This window comes from Neovison vison, chromosome 1, assembly GCF_020171115.1.
Source record: "Neovison vison isolate M4711 chromosome 1, ASM_NN_V1, whole genome shotgun sequence".
Lineage (NCBI taxonomy): Eukaryota > Metazoa > Chordata > Mammalia > Carnivora > Mustelidae > Neogale > Neogale vison.
The window spans coordinates 284,034,875-284,062,219 of record NC_058091.1 but is presented as its reverse complement, the minus strand read 5'-3'; the positions used below and the strand labels follow the sequence as shown (position 1 = coordinate 284,062,219).

The 27,345-nt window shown below is 37.8% G+C and overlaps 1 protein-coding gene across 1 annotated transcript in view; it reads right to left on the bottom strand.

Annotated features, from left to right (window-relative positions):
- OXCT1 (3-oxoacid CoA-transferase 1) overlaps nt 1-27,345 on the bottom strand; it is a 120,824-nt gene that overhangs the window by 38,191 nt on the left and 55,288 nt on the right. The window contains exons 8-13 of the mRNA XM_044232420.1: nt 21,222-21,329; nt 19,848-19,962; nt 16,857-16,951; nt 15,199-15,247; nt 9,279-9,351; nt 8,593-8,668 (exon numbers count right to left, since the gene is read on the bottom strand). Of these exons, the coding sequence (XP_044088355.1) occupies nt 8,593-8,668; nt 9,279-9,351; nt 15,199-15,247; nt 16,857-16,951; nt 19,848-19,962; nt 21,222-21,329 (516 nt within the window). The remainder of the gene's footprint in view (nt 1-8,592; nt 8,669-9,278; nt 9,352-15,198; nt 15,248-16,856; nt 16,952-19,847; nt 19,963-21,221; nt 21,330-27,345) is intronic.

Below are 27,345 nucleotides of genomic sequence, written 5' to 3'. Positions count from 1 at the left end.
TTGAAGAAAAGCGTGCTGTGGTCCTACTTCCTCTATGCCAGCAACATGGAGACGGGAAGTGTCTGCCTGCACCTAACTCAAATGACAGCACAGCCTGGATGACAACTCCAGGGCATCCCACCTCCAGGAGAAGAGTCAGGAAACAACTGGGGCACAGGGCACCAGACTCCTACCTGAGAAACCTGAAGTGACTGGCGGAAGTGGACAAGAAATGTGTGACATGAGTGCTTCCCAGGTGTGGTCATAAGAAGACAAGCCTAAAGATGCTTTAACATTTTCTCAACAGGATGCTGAGGCAAATGAGAATTTCTGTGTGAAGCAGACCACAGGAAAACTGGGATCTGCAGGAGAAGCACCCAGCCATTGCCCTTCCAGAAGGGGCAAGGGGCTCTCCAAATACCCTGCACAGAAAAAGGGATCAGCTCATAGCACCACGAGCCATTTAAGAACTTTCCTGCCGGGGTGCCTGGGTGGCTCAGTGGCTTAAGCCGCTGCCTTCGGCTCAGGTCATGATCTCAGGGTCCTGGGATCGAGTCCCGCATCGGGCTCTCTGTTTGGCAGGGAGCCTGCTTCCCTCTCTCTCTCTGCCTGCCTCTCCATCTACTTGTGATTTCTCTCTGTCAAATAAATAAATAAATAAATAAATAAATAAATAAATAAAAGAACTTTCCTGCCCCCCCTTCCAATTTACCCAAATTCCCTACTCCTCTCTAACTCCCGACTCTGAAAAACAATCTGAGGGGTTTGAAGTGGCGTGGGGGTGGGAGGTTGGGGTACCAGGTGGTGGGTATTATAGAGGGCACGGCTTGCATGGAGCACTGGGTGTGGTGAAAAAATAATGAATAATGTTTTTCTGAAAATAAATAAATTGAAAAAAAAAATTAAAAAAGAACTTTCCTGCCCTATTTCCTTGCCTTCTCATTCTCCTGAATTTTTACCCAGGTAGGTGCCAAATAGTGAACTGGGAAAGGAGGTCAAGGAAGAAAAAAGCAGACCACCACACAAAACCTTTCCCAAATGCAGCCAGCCAGGTTTGTCTCGAGCTGGGGAGTCAAAGGGAGAGATGTGCCACTTTTAAACGTATGGTGAAACAATGTTCATTGATTTGAACTGGACTCTTTAAGTCTTGAATCTTTAAGACTTTAAGTTTGTGAATTAAAGTGATCCAGTGATGGTTATTATATCGTCAGAGAATGAGCTAAAATGTCACACAGAAGGAGAACTTCCCTAACTAAAGTTAAAGACACCACAGGAGATAAAAATAGCTGTGTTTTTATTTCATCCCACATGTAGAGCTTGTTCAACATATTGGATACAGAAAACACACACACATGCTTGTTACAGCTGGTCTGTTCAGACACATTCACTAATGCAGAGAACAATCACCCTGAATGTGATCTTTAAAATGACCAAAGACAGCAGCACCCAACAATATTTGATAAGAGGTAACAGCTGCTAAAAGCTAAAAGAGTGGCCTCCAGAACAAAAGAGAAGAGGATTAAGTGAGGAGTAAGGCAGAGGAGTAAGGCACTGCTGACCCTTTAAACAGCCCTAGATGACAGTTTTTAAAAGAAATGCAAAATAATAGAACAGAAAAGATACCAGCACTGGTAACACAATGAAAACAGTTTGAGCGTGAATTGGGATCATTCTTCTGGGAAGTAATTCATTATGTGTCAAAAACCCTAAAAAACTGACCAACATATTCTACTTTTAGGAATTTATACTAAGAAAATCATCTAAGAACTATGGTTTCATTTATTTATAGAGCATAACAAATAGCATGGAAGACATGGGGAGTTAGAGAGAAGAAGGGAGTTGGGGAAAATTGGAAGGGGAGGTGAATCATGAGAGACTATGGACTCTGAAAAACGATCTGAGGGGGGTCTGAAGTGGCGGGGGGGGGGGGTGGGAGGTTGGGGTACCAGGTGGTGGGTATTATAGAGGGCATGGATTGCATGGAGCACTGGGTTTGGTGAAAAAATAATGAATACTGTTATGCTGAAAATAAATAAATTAATATTTTAAAAAAGAACTACATGAAGACAAAAGTTCAAAAATATTATTAATGGTATTAATACAGGAGAGTAGCTTTCAGATTAGAAAACAGGCAGTACAGGACTGTGATCTCTGAGAGAAGGAAAACCAATGAGGTAGGCCTACAAATGCCCCAGCCTACTGATTAGAAAGAGGAACCCAGTGCAAAGAGGGGAACCCAAGTGGGACCCAGTAACCCTGCTGGGTTCAGAGAGACCTAGTCAACTAGAATTTGACTAGAAATCTCAAAATACCAAAACAGGTTGCTATACAGAGAGAGAGCTCACAAGACTTGCAAAGGATTCACTTCAAGTCTTTGGAAGAGTACCGATGTGTGTATATATGAAAAGAAATTATTCAAGGCCTGGAAAAGAAGCAACAGGAAGTATTAACCAAAATACTACCCAGAATTCACACAGGTGTGGGAACAATTCATATTCCTACTAGCCAGAGGGGAAAGGCCTTGTAATACGTGGGGCATCAGGTAAAGTGCTCAAAAGGAAATCACATTAGTAGTGGTGTTAACTACACTGAAACTAAAGGCTTCTCTCAACTAACCTTAAAGCAAAGTTGAAAAGCAAATACTGAAAGAATCAACCTGAGTGACATCTATAAGACTTGCAGTGTAAGAAACATCAAAGGAGGTCCTTCAAGCAGAAGGACAATAACATCAGATGGCAATCTGGAGCAATGTAAAGGAGAAGTGTAGGAAAGAGCAAACATGTTGGGCAATAGATAACTTTTATATATAAATTATACTATATAATAAAAATAAACAAAACATACTTTTTTTCTTATTTTCAATCTCTTCAAAGAGAGTTGAATGCTTAGGACAAAAATATCAAAGTATCATGGGGTTTAAAACAAATGCAGAATAAAATGTATGACCAACAGCAGCAAACAGCATAAGGGCAGGGAAAAGAAGTTTACAGTGGGATGGTTCTTACATTATATGTAAAGTGATATGGTATTACTTAGACTGTGATCAGTAAAAGGTATGTATTGTAAACCCTTGAGGAACCACTGGAAGAAAACCTAAGAAAATAAGTCAATAGTGAAGAAATCATAAAAAATGGAATCATAAAAAATTGGAAATCATAAAAAATGCTTAACTGACCCAAAAGAAAATAGACGGAAAAAAAAAAAAAAAACAAACTCAGCTGGCAATTGGCAAAAAAATCATATGCTGATAGATTTAAGCCCACATGTTGATAATCACATAAATGTAAATGGCATAAACCTCCAATTAAAGGTCAGAGATAAAACTTGATAAAAGATCAAGACCTAACTATGTATTAACTATACAGCGCACTTAAATACAATGACATTAATAGGTTACAGGTAGAAGAATGGAAAAAATATATATATATCATGCAGAGTGACTATATTAATATCAGACAGTAGACTTCAGAATGCAAAATATTACCAGAAATAAGGTGAGCTATAATGACTGAGGTTAATTCATCAAAGAGCATAACAGTCTTAACTGTGTACTTAACTGTGTAATAACAACCAATAATGGAACTCTAAAATATACAAAGCAAAAGGTAGTACAACTGAAAGTAGAAAATGCCAAATGCACAATTACAGATGAAGATTTCGTTACTCCTTTCTCAGTAACTGATAGGACATAGAAAACTTCAATGCTATCTACCTACTTGACCTGAGTTATAGGACATTCTACCCAACAGTAGCAGGATACATATTCTTTCGTAGGGTAGCTGCAACAGTCACTAAGATAGATTATATTCTAGGCCATAAATAAATTTCAAACTTAAAAGCATGGAAACTACATAAAGTATGTTTTCTGACCTCAAGACAACTAAACTAGAAATTAACAAAGTTTTGTGGAAAATCACCAAGTATCTGGAAGTGAAATGACATACTTCCAAATAACCAAGACACAGAAAAAAATCATAAAGGGAGATGAGCAAATATTTTGAAGAAAAGTGAACTGAAAATGAAAGCACCATATATAAAAATTTGTGGGATGTCACTAACACTGTGCATAGAGAGAAATTAATAGCATTACTTGCTTATATTAGAAAATAAGAAAGGTTTCAAACCAATGGTCTAAGGCAGGAGCTTCTTTGTGCAGTGTTACATGGTAACTATTTTAGGCTTTGCAGTCCATACAGTCTCTGTTGAAATTACTCAACTCTGCTGTTGCAGCACAAAAGCAGCTACAGGTAATACACAAATGAATGGATGTGGCTATGTTCCAGTAAAACTTTATTTCAAAAAGAGGCAGTGGGCCACAGTCAGCACATGGCCACGTGTGTGGAGCCTGCTAGAACATCAGCTCCCAACTGCAGAGGATTTCATGTCTTTTGTTAACTGCTTCATCTTTTAGAGGCAAGAACAGTACACAGTCCTTAATACATGCTTAATATTTGCTGAATTAACTAGTTTAAACCCCAGAACAGCATAGGAGTTAAACAGTATCATTTTATAAAGGAGTATACCAAAATAAAATGATGTGCTATACCACCAATAAGTGACAGAGCCAGTATTTAAGCCTAGGTCTAATCCCAAAATTCTGTACACTTTCCACTACATTACACTGAGATGGCAAACGTATTACTGAGTAACTATAAAAGCATAATACCACACATACATATTTTCTCTGCCATTTCCTTACCTCCGGTTTGTAGAACAAGACAAGTGTGTTAAATCCAGCTCTGTATCTATGTGTTTATATCTGTGCTTTAATCTTTATATTTCTGTATCTGTAACTGTGGATTTAATATTTAGACTATACTTTATGTAATTAAACCACAAGATTAAATCCTTTTTGAATCTTCTAACTTTTTCCCAACTTTACTGAGATATCATTGACATCACATTGGTTAAATCTTGAACACAAACCTCCTTCGTTGTACAGACAGAAGACTAGAGTTAGCTTTATTTTAAAAAGACACAACTAGAATACCAAACCAATTTTGTGCACTCATACATCTAGCATACATGACTACACCCACTACTTGTATTTCTTCTTTTAAAATGTACAAATAAATTTTTAAAATGTGAAGGAAAAACAAACAAAATACATTCTATTTTCCTTTACCTTAAGACTCCCTTGTTTCAATTCTGCCCATGCAGAAGGGGCAAGCCCTTGGCTGTCATGTCACTCACATACAGCAGCCATGGCCAGCCGGCCGCGGTTGCACGTTTTCTGTAGCTAGTTCCCATCACTGCTGATACACATCTGCTTCCCCTCACAAGTCAATAATCTATGGCAGCTGTTTTCCAAAAATAGGCATTAGGAAAGCCAGAGCAGTTCTGAATGCAGATTCAAAGGGCTACACATCTGTCCACATTTTCATAGCCTGCCTGGGGTTTTACCGTCATCACAATAATCAGGGAGCTTGAAGGAGCCAATGACTATTTGGTCATATTCTCTCTCTTTGGATGTTCAGGGAAGAAATTTTAAAACTCTGTGTACAGGAGACAAACACCACATACTAAGAAGGTATCAAAGGATGAGACAAAGAGTATCCATACCATTTGCCTGCCGTAAAAGCACAATGTTTACTGTAATCTGACATGGTGGTAATTGATGAGGATACCTTGATGCAGAGAAACTCAAGGCTTTACAGCCACTGAAAGATTATTCAACTGACTAAAAAGATAAAAGTAAATGAAAAATGATATAATAAAGCTGAACTTTTCAGCTTAACTGCCAGATCTTGCAATAAATATATATCTGAATTTCAATAATAAACATAAATCTCTGGGACAAAGAGAAATAGATTTCTCACTGAAACTTTATATAAAGAGGATAGGCTGTATCTTATCCATAATCAGTAAGAGCAAGAAATGTGCCCTCAAAGGGTTTAATTTTTGGTACTTGAATATGAACTCAGGATAAGCAGGTTGTACTAGCTACTGTAAAATAGTCTTGCTCAAGCCAGTGTACTTTAAGGCAAATTATTTCCTCTCTAATGTTAAGCAACAGATCACTGAAGAAGATAAAAATAGCCACTATTTATGGAGTGCTTTTGGCGGCCACTTTTCATTTTCTTCTCAATTAATCCTAACAAAAATATGTACTCTGGATTGTATGATCTGTTAGAAAGAGAAGTGAAATTCAAATTTATTACAAGCTAAAACCCATGGTCTTGATTCTTAACCTATTTTGCATTCGAAAGAGTCAAAATATCCACTATGCATCACACATGAAGAATCCAAGGAGTGTTTATCAGTTATTAGAAGAACAAAAGAAAAGCTCATCAGAAATAACACTACCAGGGTGCCTGGGTGGCTCAGGTCCAAGGAAACCAAGCATCCAGCTCTTGGTTTTGGCTCAGGTCAAGATCTCGGGGTTATGAAATTGAGCCCAGTGTTGGGCTCCAAGCTAGCCATGGAGCCTGCTCAAGATTCTCTCTCTCCCTCTCCCTCTGCCCTTCCCCATACCCCCTTCTCGAGTTCTTTCTCTCTCTCAAAAAAGAAATGACACTACCAACTTCCACTACCAAAAGAATAGAACCAGACACAAGAACACTTTTTATGTTTAGTTTTTGTTTCTTCAGAACTCCAGAGTTCTCCGTCACCATCCTACTAGGTCCAGTCATTTGGAAACACATGGGCTCTGAGAGTATTAAGAAAATTACAAAGTAACAAACACTGATATTTTAGTCACTCACAGGAATCCCCACAGGATATGTAAAAAAGTGATACATGTTGAAAAATCTTTCCTACACAGGAATACAGAATATATACTCTGTAAGAGCTTCTAGCCTCCCTGTGTGCTAAACCATAATATAAACAAAACATATACTGACTTTTTAAAAATGCCCACGTTCCCCGAAGGCAAAAATGTGTTAAACATGTTTCTGCTCCATACTAATGATCACTGTGCAAACTGATTTCAAAACTTGTTAACAGTCCAGAAAAACAGACGTATTTAAAACTAGATTGTTTCTGTTCATAGTAACTAATTCTATTCCCTTCCCTGCCAGGTACCCCCAATTTTCATTCTTAAGTTGTCAAATAATAATAAGCCATTTATTTAGCTTGTACTCTATGTCAAGCTCATATGCATCATATGTAAAGTGATTATGTACTTTGTATACATTGTATCATTTATTCCTTTATATAAATAAAGGAGTATTTATTTAGGAAAGGAAAATTCCTTTATTTATATAAAGGAATAAATGATACAATGTAACTATGGGATAAGTATTCCCATAAACTTGTCAATCTGATTCACTGTACAACATTCAGGGGATCCTCCCTAATTCCTCTGAAGCCTTCAAAGGCTGCCAACTCTTATAACCATGGCTGATTTAGAATGATAAACATTTTAAAACTAAAATAACAACATATTCCATGATCTGCTAAGGGTTCTTACTATTAATGGTTCAGTGATTTTCTCCCTTATATATTTTTTTCATTATTATTAAGTAAACTCTATCCCTAATGTGGGGCTTGAACTCATGACTCCAAGATCAAGAGCAGCATGCTCTACTGACTGAGCCAGCCAGTAGCCAGCTAGACTATATCCCATACTAATTAAATTGGAAATTCTGGGAGTGGGACCCAGCTGTCAATATTTTTTAAAACTATCATGTGATTCTAATATGCAAGCAAGTTTGAGAACCAGGGCTTTAATAATTATTCAAGTTTTAAAATAATAATATTTCATGGTATATTAGATCAAAAGAGCTCTCTGACACTGTCATCAACTATATTAATCCACCTTCCTCAAAAAATTACTAGAGGAAAAAATACCTAAGAGATTTCAGAAAAACTTTCAAATCATAGAACATCAGTATCAGTTACTTAAACTCCTTTTAGCTGATGAAACAAAAATACACAGAAATCCTTAAGTATACACACAAAAAGAGTAACTTGAGCCACCAGCCAAAATGAGCTCATACTTATGGACATGCATTATTTCTTGTTTCCGTACGCATATCACAAAGCAACAACCTGGAATGTAACAAACCACAGTCATAAATTAAGTCAACTGATTACAGTCCTTTTTCCAAAGCTGATTCTAAGTGGTTTTTCCTTGATTTAAGCCATTAGTAAATGAAAACTGCATTTTACAAGCATGTTTAAACATCACAAGTTCTGTATTCCCTAACAGAAGACAATGTGATTGATTACTTACGAGGTCACATGACCAACCAATCAAGAAAGGTCTTTAATCACCATGAATAAGAAAATAGAGCATGAACACAAAATTAATGAACTTGTTAATTGTTCTTTCTGGTTATAAAAACTTAGCTATAACAAATACTGGTATTCCTTATTTTTATCAGATTTAACCCATTTATTTTTCATCTTCCCCAGTTCTCTGTTCCTTATGGAAAGTTACGTTTTGGCCATGATCCCACCTTTTTAGTTCCAACTACACAGTAAACAAGTAAAGCCAAATAGTTCTCAGTAGCTGCTTTACCAAAATTTGACTAAAATATTAAATATTACTAAAATATTTCCTTATTTTCATAATAATTATGCTGCGCTCTCACAGCAATTCAACAAGATTTTTCTTAAAAAATAATTATGGTGACCCACACTTAATTCAGAAGAAAAATGTCTACTTACAGGTATCATCCAGTTAGCCAGGTCACCATATTTGGAAACCTGCATTGCTCCTAGCATTGTTAGATTGACATGTCCCCTGAGAGAGAAAAAGGAAATATAAAGCAAATTTCACAAGCTTTGTGTCTGATTTGCTTGAAATTGCCAGCAATTAAAATAATTCTATACCCTCCAAAATAAATTTGCTTTCTCCTACCCAACCCCGGATCTTCCAAATCAATCAGCTCAAGCTGATGTAGAGAAATAACCATTAAGAGTTCTTTAAAAAAAAAATTATAGCCTATATTGTCTCCAAAAACAAATTAAAAACAGGTGTACACAGTGTGTTTGTTTCCTTTGGTGAGGGGTAATGTGGCTTGATTTGAAGGTAAACACTAGCTAGAAAATGAAAACACAGTTTTGTAGAAAATGTTAGGATCCTCAGAAAGAACTTTAAAAATGTTTACTTCAGTATTCTCAGCACATAGATAAATACTCCATTTGGGGGGGTTCTTTCAATAACAGTGAGCTCAATGTTCCAATTCCCAATGCTCAATGTGAATAATTTCCTATCTTGGTGCAGCTGAATGAGCCCATGACCATTTTCTGGCTGGGAGACGTGGCTACGTTTCGGAGTCCTGCTAACACGTTCGGGGATGACTCAGTTCATTCCATGCCATTTGAAACATGGGGGCTCCATCGTTACATACCCTCTAATCATCGCAAATGATTCATCGCTGGAGAAGTAAGAGGCTCCTGGAAGAACAGTAACTGTTTCCTTGCCTAAACACACATACACAAGAAAGGAAGCAAAGAGAAGAAAAAGCTATTAGATTTCTAAGAGTGGAAATCATGCAGAGAGAGGTCTATACCTTCTCTGCTTCCTAAAGAACTGAGGTCCCTTTAACCAGACTGCTGTGGCAATGGGGCTGTGGGGTAGAGTGGGAACTGTTGCCCTGTGAAGAGGCGTATTTAGTCAGTGGCATTGTTCAGATTTGACCCTGCATGGTGATGACAGAAAGCAGACCAACTTTTAATTTTATTATTGTTTTTGAAATTCTCTACAGACAAAGCACTCCCCCACCCCGTCACCTCTAACCATTCCCACTTCTCCCCAGCCCCACTCCCTCCACAAGCCCCTGCTAAATGCTGATGACAGTGGGGAAAAGGAGCCCCTGGAAAGCACCTGTCAGAATTCAGCGCTACTGTGAGTCACTGGAGCAAGGAGACCGTGGAACAAGCAGGAAGAAGTGCAACTTCCAAGGAATGACACAGAAGATGCTCCTCAGATGTTTCTTAAAAATCAAGAAATGATCTAGAAAGCAAGTTGCCCCCTAATTTCATATTAGGCCTGAACCTCTTCTTTTAATCTCTCTCTCTGCCTCATATTTCCTTTCTTGCTCCTGTTTGTTAAAATCATAGGACTTTGATGAGATCAAGGAATAACACCCTAATACTGGTTCACATATCTAATGGTAACTTCCAAGAGGTCCCCTTGGAAAGACCTCTTCCAAAACTTATACCCCATAATAAAAAGTTCAGAGCTGGAAAGATCTCCAAGATCACGTAGTCCCCACACAACCAATTCTACCACCTGACCTGTATATTTCAGCTGTTTTCTTTTTGTGACCCATTTCCTGTGTGTACAGTGCCCAGGAGGAGGCTTCTAGTCTTAACCAGAAAAGTGCCCACATGCCACTCTGCCAAACAGAAGCCAACTGTATGAGAATACCCCGTGCAATATCCCAGTGCAATAAAGCAGTCAAACGGAAGGGGAAGAAAAGTTATGATTCCAGGGCTGGAACAAAGAAAAGCCAAACCAGAGTGGTCAGATCATGCCCAGGTGTGCAACACAACTGTACCCTCAGCTTCTCAAGCCTTGCCTGAAAGCTAAATTCTCTATCAATATCCCTCTCCACTAGAGCTCAAGTAGAGAGAAAGAGGCTATTTATATCATGCTGAAATATTTATTCCCCAAAGGAGTTGGATTCTAAACAGGGGAAACATTTTCACATCCTCCAAAGTACTATAAAGACGAAAGGTCTGGAAAATACTTTCTGGTGTGGTCAGTAGGGGCTTTTAGGTAGCACATAAAATTTGGAGGAGTAAATGAAATATTGCATGCAAAATCCTTACTACAGCACCTGCACAGAGAACAGGCTCCATAGACAAGCTTTTACTATTGCCATTTTTTTAATCCCTCACTCCAAACCTACTTATAAAAGAGACAGTGTCATCACCCCTCTGGGGATAAATGCTACAGGACCCAGCCACTGTCTCATACAGCAGTTAAAAGCCAGCCTGGGAGCTCTAGGTTTCAGGACATGCGTAATACAACTAAACGTGATTCTTTTTTTTCTTTAAGACTTTATTTATTTATTTGAGAGAGAGAGAGAGACAGTGAAAGAGATAGTGAGATAAAGCACGGGGGGGGGGGGAGGATAAGGGGAAGCAGGCTCCCCACTCAGAAGGGAGTCCGACATGGGGCTCCATCCCATGGCCCTGGGATCATGACCTGAGCTGAAGGCAAATGCTTAACTGACTGAGACACCCAGGTGCCCCTAAACTTGATCCTAACACTACTTTCATAACTAGCAAATCCGGTTCCTCACTGGTCCTGTGAGGTGGATAAGCAAGGACCAAGAATATGTAGGGACAAAAAAGCAGAGAAACATAAAAATTTCAATTCTTTGTTCTCCATGTGCTAAATCACAATGGCTTCTAAAGGGCAATCTCCACCAGCTGACAGTACATAGAAGGCATTATTTACCAGACACAGGAAACTTGGAGATCAGTGCAAGACTCTGGCTCTCCCCATGTGATTTATGGAGCATAGCTTTAAGAGCCCAGAAAACAACTCTCATAAAAAATAGTTATTGTCAGGCACCTGCTAATACATTCTGGTGTGTTATAAATTACATTCTCTGGAAGCCAAGTTAGTTGTTAGTATTTTTAAACATCCAATATCTAAATAAAAATAGATATCCTAAAGTTGAATCCATGTTTTTCAAATATCATGCCCAAATCTGGTCAAGAAATAACTGTAATCAACATACAATCAATATCTTAAAAAAAAGAACTTTCTTATTTGACTATTCCTGATTGATTTCTGTTTCCTCCAGTTTTTCTCTGCATGTGTCTAGATCCTTTTATGATATTTGGGCAAACATGGTTATTCAACTTCATAGCTACTGAGTCCTTTGGCTCATGATTTAACACGTGGTTCACTCAACATCAAGTAAATGGCTGCTATGTGCCTTAAACAGTGTTACGGACCAAACACAGATGCCGTAAACTAATGGTTCTCAAATTTTAACACCCATCAGAATTACATGAAGGGCAGATCTCTGAACTAAATTCCCAGAGTTTGGAATTCAGTGGGCTTGTGATGGGGCCTGAGAATCTCTATTTGTAATAGGTCCCCAGTGATGTGACACTGTTGCTGTACCACATTTCAGAGAACCACTGCCCGAAGCCAAAGGAATATGCTGTTCAGCTAGAGAGAGAAATATAAATGAATAATTACAAGGCAAGATGAGAGACACTAGATGTGTTACAGGTTCAAAGGAGGGGGCATTTCTGAACCAAGGAAGGATCAAATGAACTGGAGCTTTGAGAATGACACATTTCAAAACACATTTCAATAGGAAATTACTTATAAGGAGATGGGGATGCAAAAAGAAGGGGACAGAACAAAAACTCTGGTCATAGGCACAGGAAAAGCAAAGGTATGGAGGAAGGAAGGTTGAGTCATGATCAGAACAGATCCAGGAGTCCAGGATGGGGCGAACACAGGAGTCCTTGAAGGGTGTAGTGAGGATGAAGCTGGAAAGGGCAGGTGCAACTATTCGATAGGTCCTGAATGCTGTACTCTTTTGTGCCTTAGTCTGCAGGCCTGCGATTCTTCAGTTGTGGCACAACGGGCTCCAGACAAGGCATTATTGACATTTGAAGCTGGATAACTCTTTGAGAGGGGCTGTTTTGGATAATTAACAGCAGCCCTGACCTCTACCGACTACTTGTTAATAACACTGGCAATCAAAAATGTCTCCGGCCATTGTCAAATATCCCCACTTGCTTACTAAGAACCACTGCCCTGGAGGCACATGGCAGGGGCCAGGGATATTTATGAGACATGAGATTAACATGGTGGTTCTTTCTAAGGCAGTTTTAATCAAAGGTAAGTCATTTAAAACACTGTATATTAAAAGAAAACAATTAAGAAATGAGAAGAAAGCAAAATGTACATTAATAGGAAAGCTAAAACGTGAGACCCATTGGAAATTTCATAATTGCATCAGAATAATGCAAAACTTAACAGAACCTCTGAAATGTTGCTATAAGCATGGCCCTCTCCACCTTTTTAAAACTTAGGGTAGCAGTGGGTATAGCTCCATGTGTAGAGAAAAAGGCCAGGAGACACTGTGTGAGTCCAGTCCCTAGCAATGGGATCCTGGGGATATCACATCACTACTCTGGGCTTCAGTTTCCCAATCTGTTCAGTAAGTTTTCACGTGAGACTCAAATGGTATATAAGTATGAAAAAATATGCTGCAAACAAAATGGTGCTGTAAGGTGAGGTCATTCATTTTTTCATAACCTTGAGGTTATTATTTAGAAGGGGCTGATCTTCCAGGTAACTTCCAAATTTGGGGAGTCGGGGAGATCACCAATATGTATTCTTGGCTCTTTAGCTTAAAGTATTTCCTCCCTAATTTAGATAGCTCCAAAGTCAAAAGCAACATAAATCCTAAGCAGAACTTTGATGAAAGAGTTAAAATATTAATAAGCTGATCTGCAACTTGGCTTCCAAAAAGCAATGAATTATTGTTTTATAAAGTAGTCTAAGATTATACATGGTATTTCAGGAGTTAAAATATAAAACTAGTGGCTTCAGGGGTGCCTGGGTGGCTCAGTGGGTTAAAGCCTCTGCCTTCGGCTCAGGTCATGATCCCAGGGTTCTGGGATCGAGTCCCACATCCGGCTCTCTGCTCAGCGGGGAACCTGCTTCCTCTTTTCTCTCTCTGGCTGCCTCTCTGCCTCCTTGTGATCTCTGTCTGTCAAATAAATAAATTAAAAAAAAAAACGACAAAACTAGTGGCTTCATTACGATTGAGCTACTTTTAAGCTCATGGAATAAAAAATGCCTACTGTCCAATAATCATTGAAAAGGCTAACTACTTTTCCAAGGAAAGTAGGTTTTATGAACTCAGGCCTAAAATGTGGAAAATGGAGTTATTCATTTTGCAAATAACTCACTAACATCATAAATTAATTAAACCAAGCAGCAAATATTTTCACAGATCAATGAGCTATTGCTAAAGGGTACAGTACAATTAAATTACAGCCTTAGTTAAATGTCATTGCTTTATCACAGTGGGCCTTTCAGGGTTGAGTCGTGTTAGCTAATTCAACTATTCAACCAGAAGCGTTTTTACTTCCAAAAATTCTAAGTATCAAACATCAATTCTGCTTGGCAGCTGGCCTTTATGTTCAGCTAATATTGCTGCTCTTCTGAGATTTACATGTACTATTTTTGAATATGAAGTAAGAATAATACTTTTGTGGGGGTAGATTGAATTCAAGAGTAAAAGAAGGGTAAAAAAAAAAATCACACTAGAGTATAAAAATCAGCTTCTTCTGAGCAGCCCCATTTTAAGAATAACCTTCAGCCCCAGAAAGTGGGAATGTTGCCTCAAGCATGGGCGGTAACAATGGCCAAAGGGTCTGGCCTGTTTTTTTCTCCTCTAGGCTGCTACAAGCAACTATGTGTCACAGTCAAATAAAAGGCTTATAATAAAAGGCAACGCATATAAATGTGGGAATAAGAGAAGACAGGCTAGTTCAAAAGTCCCTATTACTCACATCACTGGATTATACTTAGGGGCAGAGTACACCTCTAAATGCCCCAGAACCTCTGAAGGATGCTCTTCTTCTCCAGTGATGACTGGGGGACAGTAAGTATTGTTCAGAACAAAAACACCAGTGTGCCAATATTTTCTTCTTGCCTCTATGGATCCACTTGTCATCCTTCTCATCACAAGAAGGCAGACATATTTCAGCCTGGGATTGGCCAATGGAAGGTGCAAGAAGATGATTGAGCAGAGAAGACCTCCACCCCTCACCCAGGTTTCTGCAAGATGGTTGCATTCCTCTACCAAAGGCCATAGATCTGATTAGGTGGACCTCCCCCACTACTGCCCCTTAAGACCTCAGGGTGATAATAACTCCCTGTGGTACTTCACCATCCTTTTCTGGTTTCCCTCAATCTTGGTCATACCCTTGTAAATGGTCCTTTCCTTTAATTCTCCTCATTACCCCATTTGAGGAGTGCCCTTATGTATAGGCAGGACTCTCACTGGTTGACCCATCAAAGCTCTTGCCATTATATGTAGCCCCACCTGCAATTTCTCTATTATCTTACTTTTCCCTAAGTAAGAGATGAACTTGAAGAGCAAGCCAGGCAAAGAGACTAAGAAGTCTTCTCTCCCCTCCGCAGTGAAAAACACAATGGAGCACTCTCCAGGAAAAGACAATCAAGACAATTAAGCCCAACTCCTTTCTCTTATTTGGCAGAGAACTAAATTAATAGCCAAGGAAAACAGTGGAAAAACACGTGAGCGAGTTTACCTGCATTGATTAGATCTGCATCAACTTCATTTTGTAGTGGATACGGACCCTGTCAAAGCACACTGAGTTAGTAAAAGAAGTTTCTCACTGAATCACACACTAAAATCATAATATAAATAACTTCTCTAAAAACCCTGGGATAATACTATCAAAAGACTTGAGGTAAACCTTCTAAAAATAATTCCAGTATGTTCATGGCTATTTCTCATATTGATTCGTCTTTCCCACACTAATAACTGTGATAAATAAAAAATTATTTCCTAGAAATGACCAAGTTTGAAAAGAAATGTTAATATTAGAAATACAGGTCACTAAAACCAACAGTAATTATTTAGTACCTACGATGCAGTCAGTGTTACTTGTAACTCTTCCTGGTAGCAGCCATGACCACAAACAAAATGGCTGCCTTATTTGACTAGAGGGTTGCAGAGAGGCAAATTTTCATCATTTTGGTATGCAGCACCTAAAGGCTCAAATTTGGAGTCCTAACTTTACTTTTCACAACACCTAAGTTTTGAAGCCTTTATTTTCCCTTTGCCTGATTACTCTCAGTTTTGCTTTTTAATTTTGTATGCATTTTTATAAGGCATCTCTACATTACTTGAATGGGGTGAGTTGTTTCATAACATAACATATAGTAAACAAAACAGGAGGAAATGGAAAAAGGAGGTGGGAGGCATAAGAGAGAACGAAGAGTGAGGAAATCTGAGCTAGGAAATTCTAACATGCTTTCAAAATGAGGGACCAAACATGTATCATTTAAATAAACTGAAGTGGCAACTAGTATTTTAGGACTATGTAAATCTTCCCTTTAAACACTGACCATGGATAAGATATATCAACTCATTTCCCTTTTCTTCTAAATGAGGGAATTGGTCCCTCTATGGCTGCAACATGAATCTTTTATCCAGACTCATGTCAGTTTTGCGCATCTGAAGATGGTCATGATTACCACCTCAATCAGTGCTCCTGACCATTATTTATGTTTTAAAGACTAGATATACTGTTCCATATACACAATTTTTATTGCATGAACAGTTAAGGTCTACTCAGAACAACAGAAGATTAGAAATCCTATAAATGGCCAAACTATAAATAATCTCTGCCATAGTTAACATTACATAAAAAAGATGTCATCCAGGAAGCAAAAGTATTTCTTATTATTATAGTACTGAGTAAAAAGTATATCCAAATTCTGTGAGAATGTTGAGCTCATCTGGAAGGCTAGTCTTGAGGAAGAGAAAAATTCTTTCCTTTTGAACAACATGGCCTCAAAATGAGAATTAGGTAAGAAGAACAAAACATGTCCCTATTCCTTGAGTAAAAACCTTACTTTTCAGTTTCTCATTCAGAGTCTTACAGATCATTGTTTACTACAAAATTCTTTATGACCTTCACTACCTTGTCCAACCACACAAGAGTTATGAACACTCATCTGAACAGGAGGACACTGTGAGGTCTCTCTGAAGCAGGTACACAGGGGAGGAAGACACTGACAAGATGGCACAGGACAACAGTCAGAAAGCGCAGATAGTCAGGAAACTACCTTAAAAATAAGGCTGGGAACTTCAAGCTAACAACTCTCAGAAGATTTCACTGTATGGACTATCTCGTTTTCTATTGAGACTGGAAAAATAAAACATTAATTTCTGTCTTACCAAACCCAGGATTCCATTTTCACTTTGCAGATGAACTGTGATATTTGGGCTGATAAAGTTGCTGGCCAGAAGTGGGATTCCTATGCCCAAATTAGCTGGGGAAAAAAGATGTTAAGGTCCACCGTATAAAAGGTAGAAAGATTATGCCATACATCTGCCACATATAGAAGTCTGAACTTCTGACCTTTAAAGGCACTTGCTCTGAATGTAATCACTGAACACATTCTCCCATCACTCTCCAGGCGCTATTTTGTAATCTTTTTAAAAAACAAAATCCCTAATTTTCACTAACATTAATAGGCTTTCCTGTAAAGGTATCAAAGTGGTGGATTCAGAAGTCATTTTTATTGTAAGACATTTTATTTTTATTAATGTGCTCAGCAAATTTGAACTGGTATATTATGACTTATTATGACTGACACATTATTAAAGAAGGCTTGACCTTTGTTTAAAAGTAATTTTCACTATTCAAAACTCCAACTAAAAATAACAATGATTTAGTATTCTCAAAAAGGGGTATCATTTTTAAATTAAAATGAAAGTTTTCTGACAATACCAAAAGGTCTGTCTAAAACCGCAATGATTCCTTTGGGTCACTGAGATAATGTTCATTGGTAACTGAATCTTCTCTAAGCTATAAAGAGGATGGAGGTGGTGGCTAAGTTTCAGTGAATATAACAGACCATATAAAAAGTAGCTGAGCTAAGGCATCACAGAGCTGAGAGTTGTTGTTTTTTTTTAAATTTATTTTTTTCAGTGTTCCAAGATTCATTGTTTATGTATCACACCCAGTGCTCTGTGCAATATATGCGCTCCGTAATACCCACCACCAGGCTCACCCAACCCCCACCCCTCTCCCCTCCAAAACCCTCAGTTTGTTTTTCAGAGCCCACAATCTCTCATGCTTCGTCTCCCCCTCCAATTTCCCCCAACTCACTTCTCTCCATCTCCCAATGTCCTCCGTGTTATTCCTTATGCTCCACAAGTAAGTGAAACCATATGATAGTTGACTCTCTCCGCTTGACTTACTTCACTCAGCATAATCTCCTCCAGTCCCATCCATGTTGATACAAAAGTTGGGTATTCATCCTTTCTGATGGAGGCATAATACTCCATTGTATATATGGACCATATCTTCTATATTCATTTGTCCAGTGAAGGGCTGAGAGTTTGACTCTTATTCCTCAAATGATCAAAATTGGGTCCTGTTTGTATAATGGTGTAGATTTAAACTTGCCTCTCAACACAAACAGACGGATCAGACCAGAGATACCCACACTGCCTGAAACTGCTATCAATACTGTCCACAACCAACACAGACTGCAGGACTGGCCTTAGAATTAGAACAAAAAATCACGGCGCTCTGATGAGATTCCAGGAACAGTGAGATCTTTGTGAATCAGAGCCAGAAAAAATAAGGTTTGTACGTGCTGCAATATTATAGACTATGAAGGCTAGCAAGATGTCAATGAACCAAGATACTGCTTGTAGACACAGTAATTCTAAGCAGCTCTGACAACAGCTCCTTGGTTCATTTCTTACCAGATCACAATCTAGTACAGTGTTGTTTGTACTTCATTTCTCACAGCGATATACAGATCAAATTGAGATATTAATTTCATTAAGAGTAAGTATTTTAGTTAAGGGCAACCCCAATGACAAGCTTCTTACCTGAATTCTTCCATCATATCCTATAATTTTTTCAGTTATTCAATGCTTTTTAGTAGGTCAAATATATCAGGGATAAAGAAGTCTGGGTACTCTGGGTTGAAAAAAAGTGGGTGGAATGGAAAGACCATTTATATGAACTAACTTGCAAATATTTTTCATAGGCAATAAAATAACAGCAAATAAAGAACACCTAGAAGCCATTATTATCTAAAATTAGTGGTATCATACAGTCAGTGTTTAAATGTCAGTGGGAAAACAACTGACTAATGGTCATTAGAAAACCCAGGGCCTAGCTTTTACCTGCTCAGTTAACTTGGTTGATGCTCTATCTTGCTGATATCGGAGGTAAAGAGAGGTGCTATTATATTTTCCTCCCCCACGTGAGTTCTCACTATAACATAAGGTATAAACTGGAAAAAAAAGAAAAATGAGGTGGTAGAAGTAAAAAAAAAGTTGAAACAGAGAGTTTCCCCAGTCAGGATCAGTCTGAAAGAGGATATTCATGGTTGGGGGAAGCTCGCAGAATGAAGACAGTTATCATGTTTCTAGATTCTCTTTTAGGAACTTTAAGTATGCCTTTAGGCCTTTAAGTATGGTTTTTGTGTATTTACTACTCAACAAGTATTTATTTTATCAAAAACTCTTTGTATTTTATGCAATATTTGTTATTATATAGTTCAATGTTTGATGCATTGAAAATCAGCAAAATGGCAAAGAGACTCACCGTTAAACACATTCAAAAACTGAACGGTAACTGTACTGAATTATCTCAACCTACCTTTTTTTTTTTTTTTTTTGACAAAGTATCTAAAGCAGGATTTGATTCATTCATTGAATACCCTTACAAAGCATTAGACATAGAAGTGTGCACTCATGGGACCCTTGCCAAAGGAAACAGGGGTTGTTAAGAAGTTGAATCTTATGTTTCAATGAGTATGCAAATGTCAGAACATAGAAAAAGCAAATAGCACTGTTATAACTAGTACTTCTGAGATTTGAAACCTCATCTTGGGTAATCTCTTTTCCTAATAACCTTTAGCAAAATGCCAAATTGTACATTAGAAATCCATTGTATATTATAAAATAGCTAAGCAAATTTTGGTTGCCATTTTGTTTCAAGAAGGCAAACAGATTATAATTCCAATTTTATATACTTCCAATATCTTTAGGTTATATGCCACATTTTGTAAAAATTGATTCATTGCTTTAAAAGTTACAGCAGACTAGAAAAGAATCACTATGCAGGAGGCCTAGTAGCCTGATGAATACAGAAAAAGTGAGGGCTATGTCTCTGCCCAGCCCCAGAAAGATAAAGGATACCATACATGCCGTCCTCAAATTCAAGAGCTGCCCGCTTGATGATACGTTCCCTTACATTATCTCCAGGTTTACCAGATTTGGTTTTTACATCCTTCTCTTTCCGGACTGATAGACGCTTTAAAATAAACAGAAATAAATTATTCATGGTTGAGGTACACCTTGTATTTTATCACTGCTGAAATATAGAATTTTACTGGAGAAAATTTAAGTCTTTCTCATTACTACTATTAGACAAATCTATAATATAATAGAGAGGTTTTTATTTTTTAAAGAATAACATGGGTGGTATTTGATGACCGAAATAATTTTTTAGAAAGTGAAAGAGGTCGGATTTGTTTGAAGAAGATATACTTGTTCTGTTCTGTTTTTTTGAAGCAAATAATCCCTCTGTTACTGTCACACTGACTGCTACTGCTATGATTCTTAAGACTTCTGAAACTGAATTCTCAGGTGCTCAAGGATTGAGCCAGAACAAAGAAAATGAAGAGACCCTGGGACTCTGTTTTTGCAGGGCTGTCAGAATATTTTTACCAGGTGTTGCTATTGCCAAGTGCATATTTCCACTTGCAGAGTCTGGACTGGTTTTGCTACAAGTGCATCACGGGAATCATAAAAATATCCAGAAACCAGCCAGGAAACTACTTCCATTACTAAATCTCCTTGACATAGACTCTGGTTTCTATCTGCAAATATCCCACATCCTTTCTCCCTAGCCCCCTAACATTAGTATTAGATTACAAAATGTCTTTGTTTGACACACAGCTGAGGGTATCTCAGATTGCCCAGTACCTCCTACTGGATGTTGTCTATTCTGTTGCTGTTCCCGAGACAGTTGTGAATCTCGATATCAATTCTGGCCCAACTGAACATTATGCTCTCAGTAGCCTTAGAATACTTCCACTGCTCCTGTTACCTACTCCTGGCCATGATCTCATATCCACCAGCTGCCCAGAGCCTGATGCTAATGGGAATGACATTCTGGACTTTATAAAGTGCAAAGCAATTCTAAGATAGACATTTCTGAATAATCAAACATTAAGTCCAGCAGGGCTAAAACCTTCTCTATCCTAGGACAGCCAGTCAAAACTATGCATTATAAATTAAGACAGTTACAGAAGCCTGCAAACACAGCCCAGAGATGTCACGTATGTCACATAACTTGGTGATATATATTTGGTAAACACAAATCACTGTTGGACTGGTCAATAACATAGATGATCATGTTCCCTTAGGATGGACACATGAGACTCCTACTAAGATCCAAAGCAAGACTTTCCATTCAGTTCTAATTCCTTGTCATCTGGAATGGCTCCAGGGGCACATATCTCTGATAATCGGATTTATAACTCCTAACGAAGAAGCGAAGTCAATTACCTCAATTCTTTTCTCATATTTTTCTCCCTTTATAAGGCGATGTACATAGATCTTAGGAATATGGATGTCTTCTGGGGCAAATGATCCAATATCCACAATTTCTTCAACCTAGGCCAAAAAAAAAAAAAAAAAAATTAAATACCGAGAGCTTAATTCTTAGAAAAGTAAAGTATATGCATTGCTACCTCCAATTTAGATTATATATACAATGTAAATATATATATGTGTGCGTGTGTGTGTATGTATACATATATCTATATCTATATCTATATCTATATCTATATCTATATGCATGCACCTGGGTGGTTCAGTTGCTTAAGCATCCAACTCTTGATTTCAGCTCAGGTTGTGATCTCCAGGTTGTGAGATAGAGCCCAGCATCCAGCTCTACACTAGGCAGGGAATCTGCTCGGGATTCTCTCTCTTCTCTCCCTCTGCCCCTCCCCCCATGCTCGCTCGCTCTCTCTCTCTCTACCTCCCTCCCTCCCTCTCAAATTAATGGATCTTTGAAAAAATAATACACTCTCAAATTAATGGATCTTTGAAAAAATAATACACACACACATATCAAAGAGAGACAATATATTACACACATACTTCTCAACCCACAAAAAAAGAAGAAATTCAAATACTTATGTCTGAACATAACATACAGAACACAAAACTCCATAACTTAGTCTTTGCCTAAAAGAGTCTCAGTTACAAATTTGTCAAATGGTTTCTCAGTACAGCTGCTTGAACTTTCACAAATTGCAGCTCAAAACTTGAAAGCACATCCCTTAAAACCAGATTTTCAAAATTAATGGGAGATTTATCATATCAAAGACAAAAATCTGTACCAACATCTGCTTGGTCAATTGAAGAGCTTTTTAAATATAGATACAAATGCCATTTGTAACAGTTTTTAATTATTTCTGTTATTAGCTTCCTGGGATCGTGATAGAACTGCAATTGCTGAAATAATTTCACTTAAAGACAAATCTTAATTTCAATATGGAAATTCAAAAAGGAAATACTAACCAATAACTAGAAATACTCAATATAATTAGAATTAAAGTCATTCATAGAGCAAAAGGGCATTTTACAACAATATGAAAAGCTCCAAGTTAGTCTGCTATTTTATAATTCATTAAAAAAAGACAAAATAGTATTTTTATATCAATATGAAAAGAACCTCAGAATAACAATGATCAAGAAAAACTAAGGTTGGGGTGCCTGGGTGACTCAGTGGGTTAAAGCCTTTGCCTTCGGCTCAGGTCATGGTCCCGGGGTCCTGGAGTCAGGCCCCACATTGGGCTCTCTGCTCGGTGTGGAGCCTGCTTCTGCCTGTCTCTCTACCTACTTGTGATCTCTCTCTCTCTCTGTCAAATAAATTAAAAAAAAAATCTTAAAAACAAACAAACAAAACAACTAAGGTCAATGTTGCTGGGGTCAAAGAATTACCTTTCTGGGGCCACGAAAAATTATCTTGAAGACTGTTGGGTGCTCAGTTCAATATATGCCATATCCAAAGCAAAGAACTATTTGCTTAAATGAACTAACTTGTGCAAGCTGAGTTGTAGTAAACATGCCTCCCACACTAATAACCGAACTCTCTGGAAGTTTTGAGGTCAAGTAGCACTTTTTATGCTATTTTGCCCTGTACACTCATACCATACTCCTCCTCCAATGAAATAATACCAGGGGATACAAGAGTCATTTTGTTACTATGCACTGCTCCCAGACAGCTGGAAAAATAAAATAGAATGTGGTAGATAAAAGCTACCTTCAATGATAATTAGAAGGATTGTAGCCAAAATAAAACAAAAATTCCAAGTCAGAGTCAGTAAACATGTAGGCAACAAACTTGAAATAGTGAGTAGAGATACATATCCGCATTTGTCTGAGAATCTAGCTCTAGAGAGGGCAAAGGATTCCCCACCACTGGAATCTGTATCCTCCCCACAGGGACCTCTGTGCTCTGGTATTTCCAACTCAAGGTGGTGACCAGGTAAAGAGCAGATGGATATAGGAAAAGCAGAGCCACAAGGCATTATCACTACTACTTCAAGGAGTTGGAATTTGTAGCCATTCGAGTTCATTCATATTTTTATACTTATTTAATTCAAACCTTTAGAGAGGTCCAAACTTAAAAAAAAATTTGTTTATACATGAACCCATTATCCTGAGGATATATATGAAGACTCATTATTCATGAAAACATTGGCCACAGCATTTGGTAAAATAATGTGCTGAAAACAACCCAAGTTATCCGCAGCAGAGTAATGGTAAAATATATGTGGTACATTCACATGAAGGACCAAGACCTTGCTTTCATCATACTTAATGACACATCATAATTTATCATTTCATAAAAATGCAAGATTTTATACAAGTAAGTATTTACAGGATATGCCCTTTGGCACAATTATCTCTACATTTACAAAAAACTTAAAGGAAACACAGAAATGCTAATAATTATTGCCTCTGGGTAACAGTACAAGTTATTTTTCTTTCATTTTACTTCTACAATGAAAACTTAGATTTTTTTTTTAAGATGCAGCAGACAGTAAGTTTACCAAACTGAAAACTACATGAAATGGAGGACGTCATAAATTCCTTAATCAGTTATACATGTACCAAAAGGACATGTTAAAAAGAAAACAGAAACTCAAAGAAAAACTGCGGTTTCTAAACTCTAAAAGCACTTACACCCTTATGAAATGAATTAAGGAAACTCTTTTGCCTACGCTTTTTAAAGATAATGTGAATTATTCTCCTGATCCTGTTCCAAAAGTCAGGGCCCTCCTATCTCTTGCTTCAATTACTACTGCAGCTTCCTAATTGGTCTCCTTGCCTCTTGTCTCCTTGCCCTTCAGCAAGGACAAGAAACGTAATGGAAAAGAAAAAAAAGATAGTAATCCTTCTTACTTAGACCAGAAATGCTGATGGTAACCAATTGCTATTGTCTTCTGATTCCAAAAAAAGGAAGTTTTATCCTAAAACACCAAATTAAGACAGTTTCTTTTGGGAACTTGGGTGGCTCAGTCAGTTAAGCAGCTGCTTTCAGCTTGGATCACGATCCCGGAGTCTTAAGACAGAGCCCGGCATCGGGCTCCCTGCTCAGTGGGAAGTCTGCCTCTCCCTCTGCTTCTCACCCTGCTCCCATCCTCTCTCTCAAATAAATAAATAAAATCTTAAAACAAAACAATTTTTGTTTTTAAACAAAAAAAATTAAAAAAATTTTAATTTTTAAACAAGGACAATAAAAGAAATGGGGAATTTTTGAAAGGGATGTTTTCGTAAAAACAACATTGTGTGGTGTCATGGACATTAGCACTGTCTCTACAAAAAATTGAACAGGGAATTTTCAATGGACGTTAATTGAAGCTGTAAGCATAATACTAAAGCATAATTTAGTATTATTGCTTTTAAATAGGGTCAAAACAATGGGACCTAAGTCATTTTAAAATCTCTATGAATAGAGTATGATTTGTTTTTTTTTTCCAATTTATTTATTTTCAGAAAAACAGTATTCATTATTTTTTCACCACACCCAGTGCTCCATGCAAGCCGTGCCCTCTATAATACCCACCACCTGGTACCCCAACCTCCCACCCCCTGCCACTTCAAACCCCTCAGACTGTTTTTCAGAGACTATGGACTCTGAAAAACAGTCTGATTTCTGTTTTTTAACTGAAGTGAAAAATAAATAAGTAGGCTCTTACTCTACAAAAAACAAACAAACAAACAAACAAAAAAAAACAAGGACAATGACATCATGACTTTCACAACAAATAAGGTGACAAAATGTATCCTGACAAAAGAACTCTGACAGAAAGTAAGAATCTGGTTAAATATCATCAGTTCTACACTTTGTCATCCTGATAGAAGGGATTTTCCTATTGTAGAAAACGCATGTGCAGCATTTGTCCAAACAACATCAACACTCGAGAGTACTGAAAACTTCTATACAAAAATCAAAGCTTTCTCAGAGTTGGTTAGCAGAGTTAATAGCAAAGGAAGAAAATATTTGAAGTACAAACCAAAAGAAGAAAACATATGTTTTCAGACAATCTGTGAAAAGGGTTTCAAAAAACTGGAAAGGCAGAACTATCTTAATGCAAGCTACTGAAGGGACCAAAACCTCTACTGCTCTTGTGTGATTTGGAAAGAACCATATGGGGGAATCAATGTGGGGGCAGGGGGGACAGTCTAGTGAGATCAGGCGATAACATAAGAGCTAAAGGAAACCTGAAAAGAAAAAGAAGAGTAAAATGAGCTTGTTAGGAAAAAAGTAAAAATAAACTCTCATAGGAGCACTCACTAACCATGGCGCCTCCCGACATCAGAAATGGGCGAGACAGAAAATAAAGACCAAAGAAGCAGTCTCAGTGCAAAGCAATGAGCAGATTTAGGTATCCTCAGACAAGAGCAAGAGGGAGGACAGGTAGCTAAGAACACCCAAGAGTTCTCCCCGGCACCAAGCATAGTTCTTATGCAGCACCATCTGGTTCATCTAGAAACCCAGACACTTGAGGCTTCTCTAATTAGTACTTGTCTTCAGTCATTAACAGGAAAACAGAGGCTAGGAAATGTTAATTATTATTGATTTGAACTTCGTTTTAAAAGGTTGCTTTCTCTGCCCTGTACCCCTTTTAGTTTATCATTCTGAAAAGTTTTATTTTAAAGCTCAGACAAGAAAGAATTCATCCTTGGGCAACAATGTTTTTTTTTTTCCTTTGGCAAACATTATTTATATCTCAGGTAAGGGAACAGAGGAGCTGCAAGGCAGTGACTTTCTTTCTTTTTTTTTTTTAAATCTCATTTTAGTGACAACCTGAATCCATGATCGCCACAAAAAAATGGGCCCAACCCTGCAAACCTCACTGTGATACAAAGTGAGGGCTGTTTGGGGAAGAAGGGGAAGAATCACACTGCAGGCTTTTTTCCTGAGTCATTTTAACTCTCAAAACAGGTTAGGATGAACATTCTTCTTTTGCTAAGAAATAAAAAAGCCAACAACGACAAGCAATAATATCTACAATCATGAAAAATACGGACCCCAAAATGGGAAGAGCTGTGGAAGACCAGAAAAATGGAAGAGGGAAGCATGAGCAATAACAGAAAACGTTGCAAGTTAGAAGCCAGAGGTGCTCTGGATGGTAAGATGAGAAAATGCAGAGCAAAAGGAGGTCAGTAGCATGCAGAGTATCCTTCCTAAGAATCCAAAAAAGGAAAAAAAAAATTTCCAAAGGAGCAAGAAGATGCATATTGTATTAAGCTTCCTGCTAGGGATGATATGATTACTACAAAAATATAAGTTACAACAGCATGGAAGCTAAAAGGTCCTGGAACAAATTATGTATGGTCTTAGATGTTCTACACATACAAGCACAAAGACTGAAAAAGATGAGTTGCTATTAAGGAAATTTGGAACCTTAATAACACTGATAAATATAACTGCACACTCATTACTGAAACTTCGTTGACTGGATCTCAGGCCCATAGATATTCTACAATGTTCAGTGAAAACCAGCTGACAGAAGAACAAGCTATCTCAAGAAAAATATGCATGCCCGGAAAGCCATAGACCTAGTGATGAAACATGGTAAAGTATATTCAACGTGAGTTTAAGAGGAGAAAGAACATCACAGTGGTGGCCACATAATCAGTGCTCACCAAACTAAAGATGCAGAGGACATATTTTTAATAGAATGTCAGCACTGCTCAGAAATAAGACAGTCATATCATGAGAAGCCTAATTATCTGAACATCTTCTGTTCACCATATTCCTCTGATAAGTTCTGTATTGCCTTCTGACAAGTTCTGTATTTCAGAAGGAAAACGTGAGAGAAATCCTGATTCTGGACTTTTAACCAATAAGGATAAAGTTGGTAAAGTAGAAATGATGGAAACCCTGAGAGAAAATGACAATGTGAAACTGGAATTTATAAAAGACCAGGAACTGCATCCTGGACATTAACATAGAGATGTATCCTGGTCTTTGAAGAAAAGCAGATTTCAAAAAGTTGAGAAAAAAAGAAGCAGGATCAAGTGGTTAGGAACCCTAAATGACAAACTTAAGAGACTTTTTCATTCTGATGAGAGGAAAACGGACCACCTTGATGCTGAAGAGAACAGC